The sequence below is a fragment of the Heloderma suspectum genome, chromosome 5 (genome assembly GCF_057233095.1).
Source record: "Heloderma suspectum isolate Gila_16-S chromosome 5, 16-S_ref, whole genome shotgun sequence".
Lineage (NCBI taxonomy): Eukaryota > Metazoa > Chordata > Lepidosauria > Squamata > Helodermatidae > Heloderma > Heloderma suspectum.
Window position 1 is genome coordinate 102405283 of NC_139462.1, and position 23827 is coordinate 102429109.

The 23827-nt window shown below is 44.7% G+C and overlaps 2 protein-coding genes across 4 annotated transcripts in view; one reads left to right on the forward strand and one right to left on the reverse strand.

The window, feature by feature from the left end:
- The window catches only part of UBE2K (ubiquitin conjugating enzyme E2 K), a 39490-nt gene extending 38927 nt beyond the window's left edge, over positions 1–563 (reverse strand). The window contains exon 1 of the mRNA XM_084856940.1: positions 371–563. Within this exon, the coding sequence (XP_084713066.1) occupies positions 371–433 (63 nt within the window). The 5' untranslated portion in view covers positions 434–563. The remainder of the gene's footprint in view (positions 1–370) is intronic.
- A 16416-nt stretch (positions 564–16979) lies between these two features.
- SMIM14 (small integral membrane protein 14) overlaps positions 16980–23827 on the forward strand; it is a 34969-nt gene continuing 28121 nt past the window's right edge. For all 3 annotated transcript variants that reach the window (XR_014792175.1, XM_084856905.1, XM_084856907.1), the window contains exon 1: positions 16980–17123. The gene's annotated coding sequence lies outside the window, so the exon portion shown is untranslated. The remainder of the gene's footprint in view (positions 17124–23827) is intronic.

Genomic DNA, 23827 nt, shown 5'->3' on the forward strand with positions numbered 1-23827 from the left:
AATAACATTCCCTCTTGGGTAGGCCTACACATGGGTACCAGAGCAGATAACATGCTCCTCATTTTATCACCTCAGCCACTTCTCCCTCGTCATTTCTTCCTTCTCTTGGCGACCTCCTCCCATTCCACTCAACTAGGGTATTTCCCCAGAAGGAAATAGCCCCCCTTTCTATCCACCTATATTACCTGAAAATAAGCGTTGCTTGAGAATATGAGGCAATAGCGCCCCCAACCAGATCATAACCCCGGCTTTGGCTAAGAGAAAGGAAAATATGACTAGGGGAGGGAAGGAAGAAGGAAAACTGAAAGGGATGCAGCCTCCCAACCCCCACGACGGCGATCGAGGAGACCAAGAAGGAGAGAAACCTGACCTCCTCGCTCTTCAACACCTCCTTGAACTCCCGCTTGATTCTCTGCACTGCGATGTTGGCCATCTCCACAGAGGGGTCCGCCGACCCGCCCAACCCCAGGCCGCTGCCGCTGCCGCCTCTGAGCCGGGCCGGGCCGAGCTCCTCCACCCGTCACCACCGCCACCGCTCCTGCTGGTTAATCTCCGGCCCTTCCAAAATGGCGCCTGCGCCGAGCATGCGTGTTGCGGCAACCCAGCGCCTGCCCCTTCCTCTTCGTCAGAGAAAGGGGGGAAAATGGAGAGAAAGTTCCTCCTCTCCCAGCGACACCGACAGAGAGGGGGGAGGAATTAGAGCAGGCGCCGAGGAGGGAGGCAGGGGGAGGAGGAAAGCGGAGAGACCTGCAACCGCCCCTCCTCTCGAGGGACGGTGCGGACAATTTCCCCCTCAGGGGAGGCAGAAGCCCCACCCCCACCTCGCTTCCCGTCCCCCTCAGGACGGGACGGCGCCAACCTTCATCCCTTTGCTGTCACTGACTATATGGCAGAAGCGCCTCCCCCCTCCTGTTACTCTTAAATAGGGAGTTTCAGGTGTGAATTCCTATGGGCACGGCTGCAAATAGATAAACACCATGGGGAGGGAGGAGAGCAAGCCAGAGTTAAGGCTCTTGTGATGAAATCATGTCCATTGTATGATGTGTCACACACCTGCTCCTTCACGCAAAGGAGCGCTCACACACTTCAGCTTAACTTGTCAGTCATACACAGATGCCACCCTCCATTTTATTTTATGCATTTCTAGCCCGCTTTTCTGCCCTCCGGACTCACCCAAGTTGTTCTGAAAGGACAGTCATCCCTTTGTTTGGACTGTGCTTCCAAAGCCCCGTAATGCAGATGGATGTTTGCAAATTTACGCAGGGGACGCTTACGCAGCTCGGATGGAGGGTTTGGGACACTTTCCAAAACGGTTTCCCCAAAACGGTTTCCCAAAAGCAAGTGAGGCCTTACAGTCTAACCGCCACTCGTAGCATGATATTCTGTAGTATTTTCCCCCCAGCATGTAAATGGTATTTTATGTGATAAGCCAAATCTGAAAAACCTGTTTTAGCGGGGCAGGGGGAACTGTTGAAGAGAGCCATACAGCTGTTGTGCTGAATGGCTTCCTGTGGAGGTCCGAGGAAAATTTCTCCCAAGTAGTGGTGATGGTATTATTATTATTATATACTACAATGAAGGAGGAGATGGTGTTATATATATATGTATGTATGTATGTATGTATATATATGGTGCTACGATGAAGGAGGAAAGAAGGCCCATATCCCATTTCCCTCCTTCCCAGGAAGGGAGGCAAATGGTGGCAGGGGGCCCACCTTACCTTTGGTAGAGTGATATGGCTGCCTTAAATTTATTTATTTAATTTATTAAATTTATTAATCGCCCATCTGGCTGGTCACCCAGCCACTCTGGGCGATGTACAAAGCATATAATAAAACAGTTTAAAACAATAAGATTCTACAATAAAAACATTGTCTAAAATACCCTAACCCACCCCAAATGCCTGCCTGTACAACCATGTTTTTAATGCACGGCGGAAGCTCATTAAAGAGGGGGCATGGCAGAGTTCCCTAGGGAGGGAGTGCCACAGAGTGGGGGCCACCACAGAAAAGGCCCTTTTGCTCATCCCCACCAGTCTAACTGTCCTGGCTGATGGGACAGAGAGAAGGCCATCCGAGGCTGATCTTGTTAAGCAGCCTGTCTGGTGTTGCTGGAGGCGCTCCTTAAGACAGGCTGGGCCGGAACCATATAGGGTTTTAAAGGTCAAAACCAACACCTTGAATTTGGCCCGGAAAACAACTGGTAACCAGTGCAACTCCTTCAGCACTGGAGTGATGTGATCTCACCAGCGGGGTTTGGGTGTCACCCTACTCTGGCCATGCTGAAGGTGAAGAAGCTTTTTTTTTTTCTCTGTTCCAACATTGCAGCCCTATGCAGGAGTAAACAAAAACTTCCACTTGCAATATGCAGTTTTGTCTTGCCAAAGGCAAGGGTTCTTTTTGGATTCAGGAGCAATAAGCACACAAGTGAGTTGAAGTCAAAGGATTTTATTTAAAGCAGGCAAAAGGATATCCAGAAGAATATATAATACCAAGCAAACAGTCCTCAATCAGTTATCGGGAGCCCCAGGGACAACAACAAGGAGACCCCAGTCTACGGCCGGCATGCAGCACCTTCCCAGTCAGGTCTGCATCGAAGCTCACTTTGGGCAAACTGCGGGGCTTTTTTATACCTTAATCTCTTGAGTGCTATGTGCCACTTAGGACAGCACCTTAATTAATCACACCTGTTGTGCTTAAGCCACCTGATGATGTATGTCATATCTGTACCACTCAAAAGATTAGGTGAAGCGAACGGACCATAGCCAGATGGTACCCTCCCGCATTCCAAGGCCATCCCATGGTTCATGTCCTCCTCCCGCGTTTCAAGGCCATGCCATCCCCATTTGCAACCAACTCTGAAAACTGAATTTCACACTGAAGGCCTTAAGGAGGCCTAAGTTTTAAGGTCTTCCAGGAGACATGGGAATAGAAAGAACAACTGTGACACACCATCCCTATCTCCTCGATATACAATAGTCTTCCGATGGTTTTCCTTTACAAGCTTCTAGTCAGAAATTAAATATTTTTGCACTAAGCACCTGCACTACATTAGGCCAAACATTAGGGATCTGTGTACAACACCTTGCTTTGGAATTTTGTACCAGTCACACATAATAGCTGGTAGCCTCTGATGCAGATGCACATCCCTATTTGCATCAAAAGACTAACAGTGCAATCCTGTACATGTCTATTCAGAAGTAAGCCCCATGGAGTTCAATTTGACTTACTCCTGGGTAAGTATGGATTAAAGCCACATTCAGTATGTTCAGTAAGGCTTAGATAAGCATCATAACCTAGATGGGGAAGAGCAACTCTTGCGTGAGCACAATGGCCTCTTGTGCTGGATTAGGACATGTGTCTTCTCTGAGTCCATGAGCAATCTGAAGGGCCTGGTTAGTTACTACACAATCCCGTCTTTACTTTCGAAAGTGATAGATGCTAGGGTTCAAGCCTGCCTAGAAATCACTCAGGACCAAACTAGACGTGTATGGAAAACAGGTGTATCTTAAGCACATGTTTGTCTTGTTTGGTTCACATATAAAGCAAGGGTAGGTGGAGGTCTACTTTTACATAAAATGTGCACAAAGGGGGAGAGCAAAACCTTGACTTACTTTTAGGCAATTTTCTGCCCTGCTTGGATTACTTCCCATATTAAAGCAGCACTGGAGAAAAGCCCCTTAAAAGCAAGAGAGTACAGCAAGGGGAGGTGGGAGAAAGGATGGGTTTTGCTCCCCTCTTCTGCGTGTTTCTTTTTGTGCAAGAAGTAGACCCCACACACTTACACACCTCTGCTTTTTAGTTGAATGAGGCACATATGTGCTTAAGGTACATGTGATTGCCCCACACATTTAGTTTGGCCCTCAGTCAGCTCATGGGTTTTAAGAATAATTCAAATCATGGCCCAATCCAGTGTTTTGATGAGTGTGTGTGTGTGTGTGTGTGTATGTATATATATATATAGAGAGAGAGAGAGACAGAGAGAGAGTCTTCTGGGGATAGGATGTTCTGTGATCAGAAAATTTTTGAACCATGCAGTTTAGTATATCCCAAAAGTGTTAGGTAGCAATGGCAAACAAACAAAAAACCTAGGGGCATCAGATCATGGGGAGGGCAGGACACAGAACACTGCAGAGAGATGTTGGAGGATAGAGCTGTGTCTGTTATGCATCCTGTCCTGTGCTCCTAAGCTAGCCTGCTTCCCTCAGGTGCAGTGGAAGAAACTGTCCCATTGCCAGTATTGAAGAAAGATTTAAATGTCAGTCTGGGAAGCTGAAGCTGAAATATTTTGGCCACCTAATGCGAAGAGAAAACTCTCTGGAAAAGACCCTGATGCTGGGAAAGACTGAAGGCAAAAGGAGAAGGAGACGGCAGAGGATGAGATGGCTAGATAGCATCACCGATGCAATGAATATGGACTTGAGCACGCTCCGGGAGAGAGCGCAGGACAGGAAGGCCTGGCGTGCTATGGTCCATGGGGTCACGAAGAGTCGGACGCGACTGAACGACTGAACAACAACAACAACAACTGGTCAGCTTCTGTACACAGAATGGGAGGCACCTCAGGCAGCAGAATGTCTTGGGCCAGCCCTGCAAAAAAAGAAAAAGAAAAAAAAAAGGCAAATCTACCCTGAGATAACCCTTAGAATATGCAGCTACAGGTGTATAATTATAAGACATGGTTTGTTGTCTGGGGGAGAGACAAGCAAAGGGGTGGAGCTAGGGGAAGTGCTATGGCCGTCCGGGGAACCCAAGAGTACCAGATTAGTATGCCAGGATGGCTGTATTTGACCCCCGGGCTTGAGGTTCTACACCCATAGTTTAGCTGCTCCTGCTTGCAGCTGGAGCAACTAGGCAGCATGCATGAGCACATTGCTTGCAAATGATAAACCATGGTCCCCCTGGAACTGTGGTTTATCATTACGTGCAAACTGGGCCATAGTGAAGATTTCCCCTTCAGGTCCTACAGTGGCAAGAAAAACGTTGTGAACCCCTTAGGATTATCAACCTATTTCCAACCTAAAATGTTATTAGATCTTAATCTAACCCCATAGTCCTGATAAAGAACAATAGATAACCTGAGTAAACAAATGACACACATTTATCCACAACTCATTGAACATTCAATATTCATGTGTGAAAAAGTATGTGAACCTTTAGATTCAGTACCTGGACACCCCCTTGAGCAGCAATGACTTCAAGTAAAAATTTCCTGTAACTGTTGGTCAGTGTTTCACATCGCTTTTGAGGAATTTTGGTCCACTCCTCCTTACAGAACTGCTTCAACTCAGTGACAATTGAGCACTTCCTTGCATGAACAGGTCCTGCCACAATATTTTGATGGAGTTTAGGTCTATTTTGATAGACCTAAACATCAAAACAATATTTTGATGGAGTTTAGGTCTGGACTTTGATCATCTCTACACCAGCCTAAAATCCCACATTTAAAACAGCACTTAGTGCTTCTGTTTTAAATGCAGGATCACAATGGACTCCCTTGATACATGCTTCCTTTCCCTCCCTTTCCCCCCTCCTTTCTCCCCTTATCTGAGTCTTTCATATGTTTCATTGGTCTAGCTTCTCTTATTTTGGGTTTTCATCTTTTCACGAAGGAACTCACGCATGTTAAAAAATGGATTAAAGGTCATTTAGTGCGGTAGACACCCTGGAGGTTAACGACGTCATCTAAAGGGCCTGCAAACTTCTGTTTGTAACCAATCTCAAAAGCAGGATAAAAGCTCTGTGTGAGAAACTCTTGAACATGGAATTTCTTCTTCTGCAGCCATTCTTTTGTAGATCTGCTTGTATGTTTAGGATCATAGTCTTGTTGCATGACCCTCTTTTGGTTCAGCTTAAACTCACAGACAGATCGCCTGATATTCTCCTCTAGAATCTTCTGATACACTGCAGAATTCATGGTTGTGTCAATGATGGCAAGCTGTTCAGGTCCTGAGACAGGAAAGCAGGCTCAAACCATCACATTCCCAACACCATGCTTGACAGTTGGGATGAGGTTCTTCTGTTCAAACTCAGTGTTTGTTTTTTGCCAAACATAATATTTCTCATTGAGGCCAAAAAGTTCTACCTTTGACTCATCTGTCCAGAGAACGTTGTTCCAGAAGACTTGGGGATCATCTATGTGATCTTTAGCAAACTTCAGATGGGCAGCAATGTTCTTCTTAGAGAGTAGTGGTTTCCTTCTTGCTATCCTCCCATGAACGTCATTCTTGTTCAGTCTTCTTCTGATCGTTGACTCATGAACACTCACATTAGCCAAACCGACAATGGCCTTTTGTAGACTATCTGTCTGACAGTAGATTGGTGGAGCCCTAAATCCTTAGAAATGATTTTGTAACCCTTTCTAGACTGATGAGCAGAACTGCTTTTCTGAGATCCTCAGAGACGTCTTTTGATCGTGGTATGATGTGTTTCCACACAACCCTATGGTGAAGATCAAAGTCACAATGTTTCTGATCCTTTTATAAGGTGGGGCCTCCCAAATTCACCCCTGAAGATCTACCTAATTACTTAAACGCCTAATTCTAATTATTCCCTTTAACTGAGCTGATGCAACCAGAGGTTCACTTACTTTGGAACATACCCTGAATTAAGTCTTAAGTACTCATTGTTTGCCTAATTTATATATCGTTTTATTTCACAAGGCATAGAATTGGTTAATATAAACCCTATTGGATATTTAGAAAAGGACTGGTTTTGATTCATGAAGGCTATCATGGTAAAACTATGGAATTTCCATAATTATCATTAGGATTCACAAACTTTTTATCACCACTGTATGTCTTTAATCTAGTTTGTTTTCTGTCCTAATCCTCCTCTCACAGCAGAAGAAAGGCTTAGGTTGTTAGTGTCAAAATTATATTTAGTTCTCAAAATACTGGGGCTACAATCCCACATGCATAAATTATGCATGCTTAATCATATTTATTTTAGTGCAGCATGGGCAACCATATTGGGTCCAGGGGCAGGATTGCCCTCCACGGGCCAGATGACATCAGGCAATGGGGCTCCGCCAGTGATGTCTGGAGTCATAGCTAAGTGGTAGAGCACATGCTTAGCATGCAGAAGGTCTCAAGTTCAATCCTTGGCATCTCCAGGTGTGGCTGGAAAAACTCCTGCCTGAATCCCTTCAGAGCTAGTGTCAGTCACTGTTAATATTGGGCTAGAGGAACCATGCGGGGAAGGAGGAGGAGCAAAGTACTTTCAGACAGCACTTCCAGCAACTGGCTGAGTCCTGAGGACTTCGGGAAGAGGGAGGGGCCTCATGGGCTAGCCTGGCTATGGGCCAGAGGTTCCCCATCCCTGCTTTAGAGGAACCAAGCACATGTAACTGCACAGGTCTGCACTGCAGCCATCCCCTGCACAATTCTGCTGTAAGGAAACGAAAGGTTCCTCCTGTGCAACCACTGGGTCATTACTGACCCCTAGAGGGACGCCGCTTACGCTGGCATTTTCATGGCAGACTATAGCGGGGTGGTTTGCCATTGCCTTCCCCAGTCGTGACTACCTTTCCCCCAGCAAGCTGGGTACTCATTTTACTGACCTCGGAAGGATGGGAGTCAGCCTGAGCCGGCTACCCGAGACCCGGGTTCCGCTGGGATCAAACTCAGGTTGTGGGGAGAGTTTCGGTTGCAATACTGCCGCCTAGCACTCTGTGCCACATGAGGCTCTAATTCTGTTGTAGGAGATCCCTAAAATGGTGTAATCTTAAAGCCTGTCTTGTATTTAATGAAAAATAAGCTGCAAACCACCATGTGCACAAATTAAGCTCTCTAGCTCTCTTATCCCCCAGCCACCATCTCTCACCATGGCATTTTATTCTCCTTGCCTTTCATTTTAATAACAATGTATGCTGTTTTGGGTGATGTTTCTAGCTTATGGTGTCACTATAACCTTGAAAAAATTAGAAAATGACATTACTCATCTTCTTTGGTTCCAAATACATCTTTGTAAAATTAGCAGTTATGCACCTCAAATAGTGTGGCAATGGAGGTACAGAAAGCAACCAGGGCATGGGGACAGTAGACAGGGGAGATGAAGTCTTACTGGCAAAGATTAATAGTGCAACCAGGTTGGGGAAGGCTACACTATGACAATGAAACAAACCAAATCGATTTCAACTGTCTTCCTGCCACTTGGTTATATACATCTGAAGCAAACACATTAGTGCGACATTACGTTCCAGCTCATAGCACCTCCTACTATTGTCACAACTTTGCTGCCTCCTCCCTTCCGCCTTGATATGAGTTGAAAAGGTTGAAAAGTAGGTGCAACTATGCCCTCTGCAGGATGGTATGTGTCAAATTCAATCAACCATTAAAGGAGCAACTACAGTAAAAACATTTTTAAAAAACCCTCAGTTAAAATATTATAAGATTTCCTTTCCTGGATAGTACGCCAAAAAAATATGTTATTTTCATTATAGGAGACTGGAATGCTCAGGTGGGTAGTCGAACGACACCTGGAATTACAGGCGAGCGTGGTCTGGGAGAACAAAATGAAGCAGGACATAGGCTGATAGAATTTTGCCAAGACAACTCACTATGCATAACAAACGCTCTCTTCCAACAACCTAAGAGACGACTTTGTACATGGACTTCACCAGACGGTCGACACTGAAATCAGATTGACTACATCCTTTGTAGCCAAAGGTGGCGGACATCTATGCAGTCGGTAAAAACGAGACCTGGAACTGATTGTAGTTCAGATCACTAACTTCTTATTGCACAAATCAGAATCAGACTAAAGAGAATAGGGAAGACCCACAGATCAGTTAGATATGAGCTCACTAATATTCCTAATGAATATGCAGTGGAGGTGAAGAATAGATTTAAGGGACTAGATTTAGTAGATAGGGTCCCGGAAGAACTATGGACAGACGTTCGCAACATTGTTCAGGAGGCGGCAACAAAAAACGTCCCAAAGAAAAAGAAAACCAAGAAGGCAAGATGGCTGTCTGCTGAGACACTGGAAACAGCCCAAGAAAGAAGGAAAGCAAAAGGCAACAGTGATAGGGGGAGATATGCCCAACTAAATGCAAAATTCCAGAGGTTAGCCAGAAGAGATAAGGAATTATTTTTAAACAAGCAATGCGTGTTAGCGGAAGAAGATAATAGAACAGGAAGGACAAGAGACCTCTTCCAGAAAATTAGAAACATCGGAGGTAAATTCCATGAAAAAATGGGTAAGATCAAAAACAAAGATGGCAAGGACCTAACAGAAGCAGAAGAGATCAAGAAAAGGTGGCAAGAATATACGGAAGATCTGTATAGGAAGGATAATAATATTGGGAATAGATTTGACGGTGTGGTCAGTGAGCTAGAGCCAGACCTCCTGAAGAGTGAGGTTGAATGGGCCTTAAGAAGCATTGCTAATAACAAGGCAGCAGGAGATGACGGTATCCCAGCTGAACTGTTTAAAATCTTGCAAGATGATGCTGTCAAGGTGATGCATGGCATATGCCAGCAAATTTGGAAAACACAAGAATGGCCAACAGATTGGAAAAAATCAACTTATATCCCCATACCAAAAAAGGGAAGCACCAAAGAGTGTTCAAGCTATCCAACAGTGGCACTTATTTCACATGCCAGTAAGGTCATGCTCAGGATCTTGCAAGGTAGACTCCAGCAATTCATGGAACGAGAATTGCCAGATGTACAAGCTGGGTTTTGAAGAGGCAGAGGAACTAGAGACCAAATTGCCAGTATCCGCTGGATAATGGAGAAAGCCAGGGAGTTTCAGAAAAACATCTGTTTCTGTTTTATTGACTATTCTAAAGCCTTTGACTGTGTGGATCGTAACAAATTGTGGAAAGTTCTTGGTGGTATGGGGATACCAAGTCACCTTGTCTGCCTCCTGAGGAATCTGTATAACGACCAAGTAGCAACGGTAAGAACAGACCATGGATCAACGGACTGGTTTAAGATTGGGAAAGGAGTACAGCAGGGTTGTATACTCTCACCCTACCTATTCAACCTGTACGCAGAACACATCATACGACGTGCTGGGCTTGATGAAGCCAAGGCTGGAGTTAAAATTGCTGGAAGAAACATTAACAATCTCCGATATGCAGATGATACCACTTTGATGGCTGAGAGCGAGGAGGAGCTGAGGAACCTCATGACGAAGGTGAAAGAAGAAAGTGCAAAAGCTGGGTTGCAGTTAAACCTCAAAAAAAACAAGATTATGGCAACCAGCTTGATTGATAACTGGCAGATAGAGGGAGAAACCGTGGAGGTAGTGACAGACTTTGTCTTTCTAGGCGCAAAGATTACTGCAGACGCTGACTGCAGCCAGGAAATCAGAAGACCTTTATTTCTTGGGAGGACAGCAATGACAAATCTTGATAAAATAGTTAAGAGCAGAGACATCACACTGACAACAAAGGTCCACATAGTTCAAGCAATGGTATTCCCCGTAGTAACCTATGGCTGCGAGAGCTGGACCATAAGGAAGGCTGAGCGAAGGAAGACGGATGCTTTTGAACTGTGGTGCTGGAGGAAAATTCTGAGAGTGCCTTGGACTGCAAGAAGATCAAACCAGTCCATACTCCAGGAAATAAAGCCAGACTGCTCACTTGAGGGAAGGATATTAAAGGCAAAACTGAAGTACTTTGGCCACATCATGAGAAGACAGGCTATCCTGGAGAAGATGCTGATGCTAGGGAAAGTGGAAGGAAAAAGTAAGAGGGGCTGACCAAGGGCAAGATGGATGGATGATATTCTGGAGGTGACAGACTCGACCTTGGGGGAACTGGGGGTGGCGACGGCCGGCAGGAAGCTCTGGCGTGGGCTGGTCCATGAAGTCACAAAGAGTCGGAAGCGACTGACCAAATAAACAACAACAAAAGGACACGATCCAGAGTACCATCCAGATGGCGTGCCAATTTTCATGCATCACTGAGTTTCAGAATCTGAGTTTATAGGAAATACTTTCATTTACATTTTTTGTAAATAAAATATTTACAAAGCAAAACATCCAGAGAAGACTAGACACATCAAGGAGGCAAAAGCTCTTTGGAGGAGTTTCCGTGCAGGACATGAAATTACTACAACTGAAAATGCAAGTCAACTGATAGAGAAAGGAGGGACATCCCCAACACGTCATCCCGCTTCCCCAGGGAAATCTCCGACTGTGCCTCAGACACACATTTTCCTATCCACAACTGCTTTTATTCTGCTTTTTCCCTAAATGCACTTTTCTGCGTTAAGAGAAAAGACAGAAGGGAGTGGGGGGAGAAGCACGGGAGGATCACAGGAGCATGAAGACGTCGTGTGGACCCCCTACAAAATTCCATAGATGAGGCACCATAGATGATTGCACTATAAATCCCTCATCTGGAAGCACCCCTGCTGCACTTTAAAACCACTAGGAAGCACTTCCATTTCCATTTCATTCTGGACAAAAGACTGAGGCTCAATATGTTTAATAATGCTTTGGTTCCAGTTGTTAAATTTGTAGACTGAGTGTAGCTGTTTTGGGGCAGGAATAAGGGCAATTGTCTAGTAGTGTTGATGAGTTAGAGGTATGAACTTAACAGCAGAATTTAATGTATGTTGGAGTCTATACAATAGCCATGGGAGGAATAGAAGACAGAATGGCAACATTAAAAGAGTACTTTTTGGCTCTAGCAGGTTGACATTGTAAAAATGGCTGCAAAATAACTAAGAATATGTCTATTTTATCCATATCATAAATTCTTTCAACATCTAGACCAAATTTCCCACGCACCCTTTTAAAACAATGTGGGCTGTATCCAAAGGTGTTTTTGCACTAGTGGAAAGTGCCACTGCTTGTGCAAAGCCAGGCACATGATTTTCGCCAGTCTCTCCTACCTACTGTGGCCCTCCATGCCATATCTCATACTCTTCCAGAGGGTTCCCCCAAACTTCAGGTTCTAAGTCTGGCAGGGGAATTTGGGGAGTTGTAGGATTTTTGTCTGTCTAAACACGCAAATATTTGCACCCTTAATCTGCCTCACCCAGGCATTATTTTGTTAGCATGTATGGTTCATTTTGCATATTAAAATCAGAATTCTGGTAATGAAGGCCTTGAGGGAAAGCTAATTTTAATTTTCTGCTGGACTAGCTGGATATTCTCTTTGTGGTAGTTTGTTGTTTTATATAATCGTATGTGTTTGGACTGCGATGTTTTCCTTTTGTTGTCTCTGTGTGTCAAGGCTTATAGCCAGCATAAATAAAATTCTGCTGCCACTACTACTATTTTGGACAGCATGCAGGGCTGAATCTAAGCCAGGGCTTCAGCATGAAAAACTGAGTCTTAGCCCTGCTAGAACAGAAGAAAAAACAAAGTGAGTACCTCTGAGCATGTACTGAGTGTATTTCTTTTACCTCCAAAGATCTTTCTGCACAAAATATTTTCCCAACCATATTGTTGCCTTTATGCAATACTCTCATGAGTCCTTCTTCAATGACAATAGCATGGTATCCTATAAATTTATAATAATTTGGAGAGTGGCTAACCCTAATGATGGTTGTTTCTTTTGTTGTTTTCTAAACTTGGTTAGATGGGCATTCCCATACAAAAGTGCTGGAAAACACGGTCTCCAAGGAATTTAGGGGAAGTTCAAAGTGAAATGACATTGTAACGATGATAGGGGATGTTGCTATTGTTTGGGACTCCAAAACTATTTTTAATGAGAACTCATACATTATACAGCGACTGACAGTGCACCCTACATGGAAATAAAATAAACAAGAATAGTGTACAGATTCCCCCCCCCCCGCCCATGTACAGCTTGAGCCTATGCACATTTATACAGAAGTAAGTCCCACTGTATTCAAGGGGCTTATTCCCTGGAATGCACCCTCCCTTACAGCACAACCCTATGCATGTCACCTCAGAAGTAAGCATGATTCACATGCAGTGACAACCTAGGTGTGTGTTGTTGTTTTTAACTCTGAGTTGTCATGAATGAGCCAGCGTGCTAGTTCACGCAGCACAATCGTTCTTGCTGCCAGAGAGAGTGTCTAAACAAACCAGGGAATGGATATACCCTGGGTTCCAACTCTGGTTTGTCAGATAAAAGACAAGCAAGAGTTCTGAGTTCAGATGTCATGCTAAACAACCCAGGGAAAAAGCGTCCCTGGGTTGTTTAGCTGCTCGCACTGGCGGAAACCAAATGGGAGCACATGACTAGCATGCTGGCTCATTCACATTGCGTATGAACCAGGCTAATGAGTTCAATGGGTCCTACATCCAGATATGTGTGCTTAGGATTGCCCTGTTAATGTTTATTGCCTGGGAAGATTAAGACCAAACATGAAGCTACAATTACAGTGTTAAGTACTGACAACCATAGAAGACAGCTGCACTAGACATAGAAATGAAAAGATGGAAAAACTTGTGGTGGATGAGAAGTTAGATATCCAAGGATAATATCCAAATTTCCCTGCTCTTTTCAACAAACATATATGTTCTTCCTCAGATAAAACTAATCAGTATATGCGTGTGTGCACAAACCTATGCATGTTGACTCAAAAGTAAGTCCCACACTGTTCAGTGGGGTTTACTCCCTGGTAAGTGTGTGCAGAATTGCAACCTAAATGGTGAAGGGATATATAATCTGGCTGTATTAGATCTACCTCCAGTTTCCTCCAGAGTACATTAGCTATTTGACTGCATGCTAATCCAGATTTCATTACATCCAGGAAATCTTTTTCATTACATTCAGGAAATAGCACTCACAACCGCACAAGTGCTAGAAAAGCTAATTTGTGCTTGTTATTTTATAATTAAAAAAATAAATACATAAAATTCATAAACCAAATGAAGTGCAGGTACATATAACTGCATCTGTTTGCATTCCTCTTTCCCTTGTTACCCTTGTCTTTCCCATTCACCCACTGTATATATTTCTTGGCATAGGGACTTGTCTTTTTGGATTACATTACTCTGCAAAGTGCAAGTACAATGATACCATATAAATACATTTTTAAAAAATTAAACAGGATGGTATGAAAATATGAAAATGACAGTACATTTTTTGATACAATATCAAAGGAAAATATAATTTTCAATTCCCCAAAGGGATGGTAATAAAGCAAGTCACAAATAAAGGAATTCATATATGATATTGATTACAAATACGACTTGCGAAGTCCCCAATTCAAATCTTATCTCAGACATGAACTTCTCAACAGCCACCATCTCTCAGGCGCTCCACCTGTAATACGGGGATAATAATACTGGCCTCTCTTAAAGGTTTGTTGTATGGATTACTGAGAAACCTTTTGAAGCTCAGTTCCTGCTCCCCCACCCCCGCATTATACAGGGGTAACAATACTGGCCTACCTAATAAGATAGTTTATAAGTAGTAAAATAATGTATGTTAAATTCCTATACTAAAAAAATGCTTCATAAATGTTATGATAATATTAAATATTCATACCCAACCCTACCCAGAAAGGTCGCCAACATGTGATTTCAAAATACTTGGTAACTGGGCAGAGCCAGGAGTGGGTCAGGGATCCGAGCCAGAAGGAGGTTTTGACAAGTCAGGGATCAACTTGGACAAGTCAGAAGTTAAAGCAAGCCACTCCATCACTCTCGTGGTTAGAGCACTGGATTAGGACTGGGGAGATCTGGGTTCAAATCCCCACTTAGCCATGGAATTCACTGGGTGGCCTTAAGCCAGTCATAATCTCTCACTCTAACCTACCTCTCAGGTTTTTTAAGAGAAAAAAATGAGTGGGGGAAGAAGCATGGATGCCGTCTTGAGCTCCTTGGAAGGAAGGTGGAATAGACATGTAATAATAAAATAAAATAAAATATATGGAGTCTCAGTAGAATTACATTGTTAATAGCCCTTACCCCTGTTCAAAATACCTATTTTATTCAACAAAATACCTCATCCTGTCCCCAAGGCAAACACACTAAATAGGCAGGTAAACCACCTGACTGCTGGGAATCCTAAATAAAAGGAGAAAAGTATGTTATATCCAGATCCTGTGGATGATTACTCAGAGGTAAGTTCCACCAAATCTAATGATAGTTACTCCAGTAGAGAGATGTGGTACTTTAACTTTATGTATGTATTATTTAAAACATTTGTAGCCCGCCCTATATCATTAGGATCACGGGGTGGCATACAGATAAAATCAATTTAAACAGTGTAAAACAATAAAAAATTTAAATAGCTAAAAACATGTTAAATCATTAAGCTAGCTAATACCAATCTAAAACAATAAAACAGTTAAAATAGTGTACAAACTCAGGGAATCCAATTAGTCCTTAAAGGCTTTGGTAAAAAGCTATGTTTTAACTTGGCGCAGAAATGAAACCGCTGTCTGCACCAATCAGGCCTCCAAGGGGAGGGCAATCCACAACCAGGGTGCCACAGCAAGAAGCTCTCTCCCACATCCCACCATAGTGTATATCTTGCACTGGTGGAATGCAGAGGAGGGCTCCTCCAACAGATCTCAATCCTCGGGCAGGCATATATAGGGAGAGGCCCTCCCTCAAATATTGAGGTCCCAAGCTGCTTAGGGCTTTAAATGTCATCACTAGCACCCTGAATTCCAGCCGGAAACGTATTGGCAGCCAGTGCAATTCCTTTAAAATCAGTGTTATGTGATGTTCCAGTTAACAGTCTAAATGCTGCATTTTGCACTAGCGGCAACTTCTGTGTCGTCTTCAAGGGCAGCCCCACATGAAGTGAATTGCAGTAATCTAATCAGGAAGTTACCAGTGCGTGCACTACTGTGGCTTGGTTATCTCTGTCCAGGAAAGGCCATAGCTGGCAGATCAGCCGAAGCTGGCCCCAAGTACTCTGGGCCACAGAGTCTACCTGGGGCTCCGGTGACAGGGATGGATGTAGGAGTACTCCCAACCTACACTCCTGCTCCTTCAGGGGGAGTGCAACCCCATCCAGGTCAGGTCCCTTACCCAATTCCTGGACTTTAAAACAGACTTCCCCAACCTGGTGGTCTCCAGGACTTCAACTCCCATCAGCTCTAACCAATATGGTTAGTGCTCAGGAATGCTGGGAGTTGTAATCAACACATCTGGAGGACACCAGGTTGGGGAAAGTCGCCTTAGGGCACAATCCTATGCATGTTTAGATAGAGAAAAGGCCTACAACTCCCAGCATTCCCTAGCCATCCATGCTGGCAGGGGAATGCTGGGAGTTGTAGGCCTTTTCTCTGTCTAAACATGCATAGGATGTGCCCTTTGGGTGTAATTGTGCCCGCAGTCAGCACTGCTTGCTAGAGAATGCTGGGAGTTGTAGGGCTCTTTTCTATCTAAACACGCAGAGGATTGGGCCTTTGAAGTCTAAACTTCTTATCATCTGTTGATAAACACACACCCATTGCTGGGCCTCTTCGTGTCACTTTGTAATAACATCCGCCTTCGTCTTTACTGGTGTGTGTGCGTGTGTGACACAGAAAGCAGAGAGAAGGAGGGGGCTGGTAGTCCAAACTGGAACAAATCGCAAGGCCCAACAAAGCAAGAGATCCGCGTGGCCCTATTCTTATCTCGAGCGCAAATGCAAACCAGATCCCGTTAAAAGAAAATAATAATAACGATCCGGCATGAATGGGTGTGACCCAACCTCGAGAGATCGTCGACAAAGAAAGATGACTGTGCGCATAGAAGCACCTCACGAGGGCAGCGAGCTAGCCCACCAGTCCCTAGCCTAGCGCCCTCGATTTGTGCGGGACTGCAATTCCCCTCTGGGAATGATGGGAGTTGCAGTCCTGCTCATCTCGAGGGCGCCAGGTTGGGGACAGCTGCGCCAGCCACGCCCAAACTCTGATCGCGTCAACCCCGCCTAGGAACGCCCGCTCTTGCAGCCAGAGGTCTTCTTCCAACGAGCGCCGAGCGGGAGGCTCCCGCGCCTTCTGCGCCGCCCACCGCCGCTCTGCTTGTGGGGGCCGGAGGGTGCCAAACAAGCCCTGCCCCTTCTGGGAGCCGGGAGATCCGGCTCTCGTGGTGGCGCCTGGAGTCTGACGTGGTCCATCGAATCAAAACACGAAGGGGGAGAGAGCCGCCGCCGCTGCAGCAGGGCCGCCTGCGCCCCGTCTCTCGCTTCTCTGCGCCCCCGGCTGCATCAGAGCAGCTCCTTCCAGCAGCCGGGCAAAGGCGGTGAGTGTCGTCTGTCACCTCTCTCAGCACGGAGCTTTGGGTTCAGGCTGGAAAACTGGTGGTAGTTTTCGGGGTGGGGTGAGGCAGAAGGGAGGCTGCGGGAAAAGCCCGCTTTCCCACGGCACTCCTCTTCTAGCCGGCTGCTGGATGTGGAGCGGAGGCGACAACCTGCGGGTTTGTATCCAGTGGTAGCCTTAACTCAACCTTCCCCAACCTGGTACGCCCCCCGCCCCAAAATCTGTCGCACTACAACTCCCATCACCCCTGATCATTGACCCTGCTGGATGGGGATGATGAGAACTGTACTACAACACATTCAGAGGGCCCCAGCTCGGGGAAAGCTGATATAAATTAAGGTCCGTTCATGTCAGTGGGTCTCCTCTAAGTAGGACTGATATTGGAGACAACCCAAGGAGTTTCACTAAGCAAACAAACTTTCCCTTCTCGCCTTGGGTTGATCTGCTGCCTTTTGCTGAATCTGGGCAATCGATGCAAGGTTCCTCCCCGTTCCCTCCGCCAAAAAAGGGGAGACTCGCAACTTCCAAGACTTGTTGGAATTCAAACCCGGGCCATATGCAAACCCTGCTGCGCGGATTCCCCCGGGAGGGGGCTTCCGTTTAAACCGGATCCTTCCCTGCAAGCCTGTTGCTGATCTCCTGAGTGCCAATTTAGTCCGACTGACTTCGTTTCCGTGAGAGCCCCATCTGTGACGAGAGGAAGTTAGCCCTTTGCTAACATTGTTTTATTTAGTTTGTGTTATTGTTGTACTCCACCAGAACTATACATTTGACGATACTGGGTGTGTGTTGTTGTTTTTAAAGGACAGCATTTCCAGATTTCTTTGGAGATGACACTGATACGATCCCATGGAACTCAGCAAGACTTACTTCCAAGTGAAATGCATAGGACTGGCCTGCAAGCCGTAGTTAACATTTAGTAAGGGCATGTCAGTCAAACCTTTGAAGGCGGGTGCCTGTGCCTGTTCACACACAAGTTAGTCCTGTAAACTTCAGTGGGTAAGTGTGCATGTTAGGACACTGAAATGCCATTACACTGAGTAAACTCCATTAACTCAGCTGGACTTACTTCTGAATGAACATACATAGGATTTTGCTGCGCATTAACCACTTGAATTTTATGGTGACCAGTTGCAAAAGTGGACAGGATTCCTGCACCCTTAATAGTGATGCAGAAGCAGGGTTGGCCCAAGACGTTTTGCTCTGTAGCTTGAGGCAAAGAACAAAATGGTGTCTCCCTCCCATTCTGTACATGAAAGCCAACCTGTTGTAAGCTGACCTTCTGCTGAAGGGAGCTTTATTAGGTTGGGTGCTGTTTATTTCTTTTATTGTTGCATTTTTAATAGCGTTTTTAATTAATTTTTTAATGTTCTGTGAACTTTTAATTAAGTTTTTGTTTTTAATCTCTGTTTTATTATTGTTGACCACCTTGAGCGACATTTTTGGTGGAAAGGCAGGATATAAATTTAATAAATAGTAATAATAATTTCAAAAAACCCAGACTGGCAGTTGATTCTCAGTTTAACACTGGTGATGGGACTGTGTCCTCCACTGCAGCTGTGGGCAGCAGGCTAGCTTATTGGGCACACTGCAGGTCACGTGGCACCCGCAGCACTGTCCACTCCTTGCCCCTCAGCATCTGCTGACTGAGGCGGCTGCCTCACTCTACCTAATGATAGGGCTGACTATGTAGAAGAGGGAAATTCATCTTGTCACGCAGTCTACACCTGCTGAAATGTCCTCTTCTACACACCTATTAAAAGTGCAGTAGCTCTCTCCTCTCTTGTACCTGGCCAGCCCCCCCCCTTTTTTTTTTTGGTAACACGTAGATATACACACTGTGGACTTTGAGTTTCAAGCAACCATTTCCTCCTTAATCTTTATGAAGAAACAGTCCGTGTTTGTGATGAAAAACGTTGAACAGAGCTAGATCTCCTAGAAGCTATTCACCCATGAGGGAGACGGCTGGCAGAAGGCAACAAACCTCTGCTGTGCATTGATGCTTTTAATTCTAATCATTTTTTTAGGACTGCAGTCCTAAACATATTTATCAGGAATTATGAACTCAGCGGCACTTGCTTTTAGTAAATATAGTTGGGATCAGGCTTCATTTGCAGGGCAGAGAGATGAGTATCCAACTATTCTAGACAGGATCTTGTCATAGCCTAAGTTAATATAATTGTTATTTTATACCTACACTGTACTAGTGTCATATTATTGGCACAAGCTGAGCATTCGAAAGTATCTGGAAGGTATGATTCTGTTTACTATGCTTTTACAATGCTAATCTTCCTGATTTTCAGAATGCTGAGCGTATACTTGATTACCATTTATAACCATTAATGTGGTCAAATTCCTGACTTTCACTGACCTGCATCTTGTCTGGTGACTTTATTAGACATTTTGGAGGATCAGTCGGATCCTCTTTAAAAAAAAATGTGAATGCAAAATGCTTGCTTCTGTACAACTCCTAACTGGTTTGTCTTCTTCCTGCAAGCCCTGCTATGCATTGTCAGGGATGAAATCTCTCCTAAAACGTTTCTGCATTTGCTCGCTGCTGATCAGAGAGCTACTTAAGTTTATGCACACGGGTGGGGTTTTTAATTGTCTTTTTTCCTTCTTCACATAGCCTCTGAAACATCCCCATGTTTCCAAAGTAGCTTGTTGTTGCTCAAGAAATGGAAATCTAAAGCTATGCTGGATGCACAGAACTAGTTGTGAGGTTCCCTGGACTGACCAAAAACCTCGATTTGATTGCCAAGTATAAACAATGTATCTTCTGCTGTTCTCTCTATTCTGTGTGATCGCATACTTTGAAGTTCTGAAAGGGTCTCAAGGAGTGGTTGTAGCTGAAACAGAAATGAAAGCCAGTGTGGCGTAACTGATATGTTTTATCTGTTTATTTAATAAATGTATGCCCCCTCCTTTCTTGGCAATTCAAGGAGATTACAGTAAAATAAATATCAACCATAATTAAAACAGAAATAGAAGACCTGCAACAAGTGAGACCAGCAGCAAAATGTTGCAGTGTGGAGTGCTCCCTGTTCATAATTCCAGTCACTCCATTCCATTCTCCTCCCCTTCATTTTCCATTGCCGCCCCCAACTGCCAATCAGTGTTCTGTGGTCACTGAGCATGCTCAGTTGTCAGTGGGCTGTTTTGGGGTCAACCCTCCCTCTTAGCATTTTTTTCTGAAGAATTTTTGTACTTCTGCAAACTTTGGGATTTCCCACAAGCCTGCTGCTACCTCCCCCTCTTGTTCATAGGTGGTGCTGCTTTGACTGCATAAGCAATGATTTTGTTGTTCAGTCGTGTCCGACTCTTCGTGACCCCATGGACCATAGCATGCCAGGCCTTCCTGTCGTGCGCTCTCTGCTGGACCGTGCTCAAGTCCATATTCATTGCATCGGTGATGCTATCTAGCCATCTCATCCTCTGCCGTCCCCTTCTCCTTTTGCCTTCAGTCTTTCCCAGCATCAGGGTCTTTTCCAGAGAGTTTTCTCAAAATTGGAATTGATACTTAAGACAAACTGTCATCCTTTTAAAAAACCACCAGCAGATGATATTAACAGTAAAGCCAGTTGTAAGTGAAACAATCCAGTCAAGCCAGTTGCAGGGGAAAAAAGCAGGAAGGAAGGGCTTCATCCTATGGATCGTATTCAATGTTAGTCCTACTTAGAGTAGACCCATTGGAATGAATGGGACTTCTGTTAGTCATAATGAAGTTAAGTTTCACTCATTTCAGTGGGATTACTGTAAGTAGGACTAACATTGGATTCAACCCTTTGACTAATAAAAGATGCCTTCACCATTCGATGTGAAGTCAGTCATGGGGGGGACGGGGACGGGACTATTCTCTCTGTTAGGAAGGATTCCATAACCTAGGTGTGACTACCAAGAACGCCCTCTCCCAGATTGATTGATTTTATTTATTGTTCTATTTATATCCTACCTTTTCCTCCAAGGAGCCCAAGGCGGTGTACATGATCCTCCTCCTCTCTATTTTACCTTCACAACAACCCTGTCAGTTAGATTTAGCTTGTTTACATCCAGTGAAGCTAGAACTTGGGTCTCCTGAGTCCTGGTCTAGATAAGCAGGTGGCAGGGATAGATGGAACAGACAAGAGAGCCTCTGCTAATGATTTTATTAGGTTGGCAGGTTTATATGGGAGAAGATGGGTCCTTCAGGCATCCACATTCCAAACTGTAAATAGCTTTAAAGGTCATGAGCAGCAGAAACCTGGCCTTGGAAGACCTGGACTCATAATCTGGCTTAACTGCATAGCTAGTTGGGGGGGGGGGGTCCTTTTCAACCTAATCTACCTCTGAGGGTTGCTGTAAGGATAAAATGGGGGTGGGACCGTGGGAGTAATATATGCCACCCTGATCCTAGGAGGAAGGATTGGATGAAAATGAAAAAAATCTAAAGAAACATAATGAGGATTTAATTTACTCTAGCTGGGCCTTCTGCAGCCTGGTGGCCGCCAGATGTGTTGGACCAAAACTCGGCCATGGTGGCTGGGGATGATGGGATTTGTAGTCAAGCCTGTCTGGAGGACACCTGGTTGGGGAAGGCTGCACGGTGTATTCAGTTCAAATATGATAGCATCAAATCTGCATATTATGGGCATTGCAATTCACCCCATCTGGAGGATAACAGATTGGGGAAGCCTGCTTTAGTCGATAGGCTTGACTAACTCCTTTTTCTGGTTCTTAGTAGTACTGATTGTCAGTAGTTGGAGATGGGGCATGTTGTTACAAAATAAGGCCAGAAGGCCCAACAATGCAACGTGTCCTACTGTGTGTTGTCAAATGCAAAGGAGATCCAGTAAAAAGGGTAAAAGATCCAATCAGCATGGGTGTAACCCATTCCTGACTGGTAATGAGTTAGCAAAGCAAGGTGAATGGGCATGTAAAGAAGAACAATTACTTTCTGTGGTCTACCCTTCCTTAACCTGGTGCCCTCCAGATGTATTGGACTACAACTCGGCCATGGTGGCTGGGGATGATGGGATTTGTAGTCAAGCATATCTGGAGGACACCCGGTTGGGGAAGGCTGCACGGTGTATTCAGTTCAAATATGACAGCATCAAATCTGCATATTAATGCCATCTCTGCAACTGCTGGCTGGAGCCTCCTTTTGGAATAGTTGTTTTTTTATAATAAACTGTGGCAACTTTCAAGTCTGCTACTGAATGTTCAGTAAGATTGAAATGCTCCCATGCTGGTTTCTGCGCATGACCTTTTAAAATGTTTGATTTGTGTCCATTTATTTTCTGGCGTAAAGTCAGTCTGGTTTGGCAGTGTCAATGGCCGAAGGGCATTGCTGCCATTTGATGGCATATATCACATTAGAAGATGTGCAGGTGAATGATGGTATGGCTGATACATTGTATCAAGTAGATATCGGGGCAGAGTTGGCCCTGCACCAAAACTTGGTGCCAGTTCCTGGGTGTGTAGCTCTGTTGGGCAGTTTAATTGTTCCTGATAAGTAGTTGGGGGGGGGCGTGTTCTGTAACCAAGGAGAGGTCGTCTACCCTACCCCAAGCCCTGTGAGAGGCAACGATCATTTTCCAGGATGGCTGTAGGCCCTAGAAGATACACTGGAGAGGCTGTAGCTGGAAGGTGTAGGTGGACAACGAGTAGTATTCTGTTACTTTCTCAGCTGGGCCATCCTGTAGCACAGGGATGGGGAACGTCTGGCCCTCCAGATGTTATTGGACTGGCACTCCCATCTTCCTTCACCGTTGGCTATGCTGCTTAGGGCCTATGGCAGTTGTTGATGGAAGTTGTTGTAGCAGGTGAATTCTGGGTTTCCATCTGGCCTTGTCAGTCTATTCATTTACTTCCCCGGGTAGGTATTGCAGTTTTAAGAATGTTTGATGTAAATCCTGCAGGTTTTTGTTTCTGTCCGAAGGACTGGAGCAAATGCAGTTCTGTCTTCAGACTTGCCTATGGAGGGTTGGGTGGTGTGTCTGGGATGGCAGGTGGAAGTATATAGCATGCAGCAGACAGCTTCTGATATAAAGGGCATTTCTATATCCATTGCAGATTTGCACTGTGGCGTTCGGAAAGTGAACCTGCTGTGCGGATGTTTGTGTGTGTTTGAAAGATGGGCTGATGATGTCAATCTTTTGTTGTAAGGTCATTAAAACTGTGGTGCCTTACACCTCCTGTTGACATTTAGTCCACAGGTTAACTCCATCTCTGACGTTAACTTGATTTAATAATGGTGCTGTGAAGGTAAAGTCATTTACTGTTAGTGCTATTGTGATAACTATACAGATAATCTTGCTTCCAGCAGGGTGTAGGAATGGTGTAGGAATTATTCCCTGTGAAGTTATCCTTGCATCTTTCTTATAGATGATGTACAAGCAGCCAGGAACCCAGCATCTGAGTTATATGTGTAAGGAGTTGCCTACTTCACATTGTTATATTTCTTTTGTGAAAGTAAACACAAAGCAACCTGGGCTCTAGCTACGATGTGCAAACACGAGGACGACAGCCCTGCACTGCCTTCAGAGGAATTTAAGCATCCTATGTTCAGGATTGCAACCATGATATTAATAAATTTTTGGCACACTTTACTGTGCAAGGCATTAAACATATAAGTGCTATGATGAAGTGCAGTTTAATGGGTAATTTATCGCACGACTTCTATCTTAAAAAAAATACTGATGGCTTGTC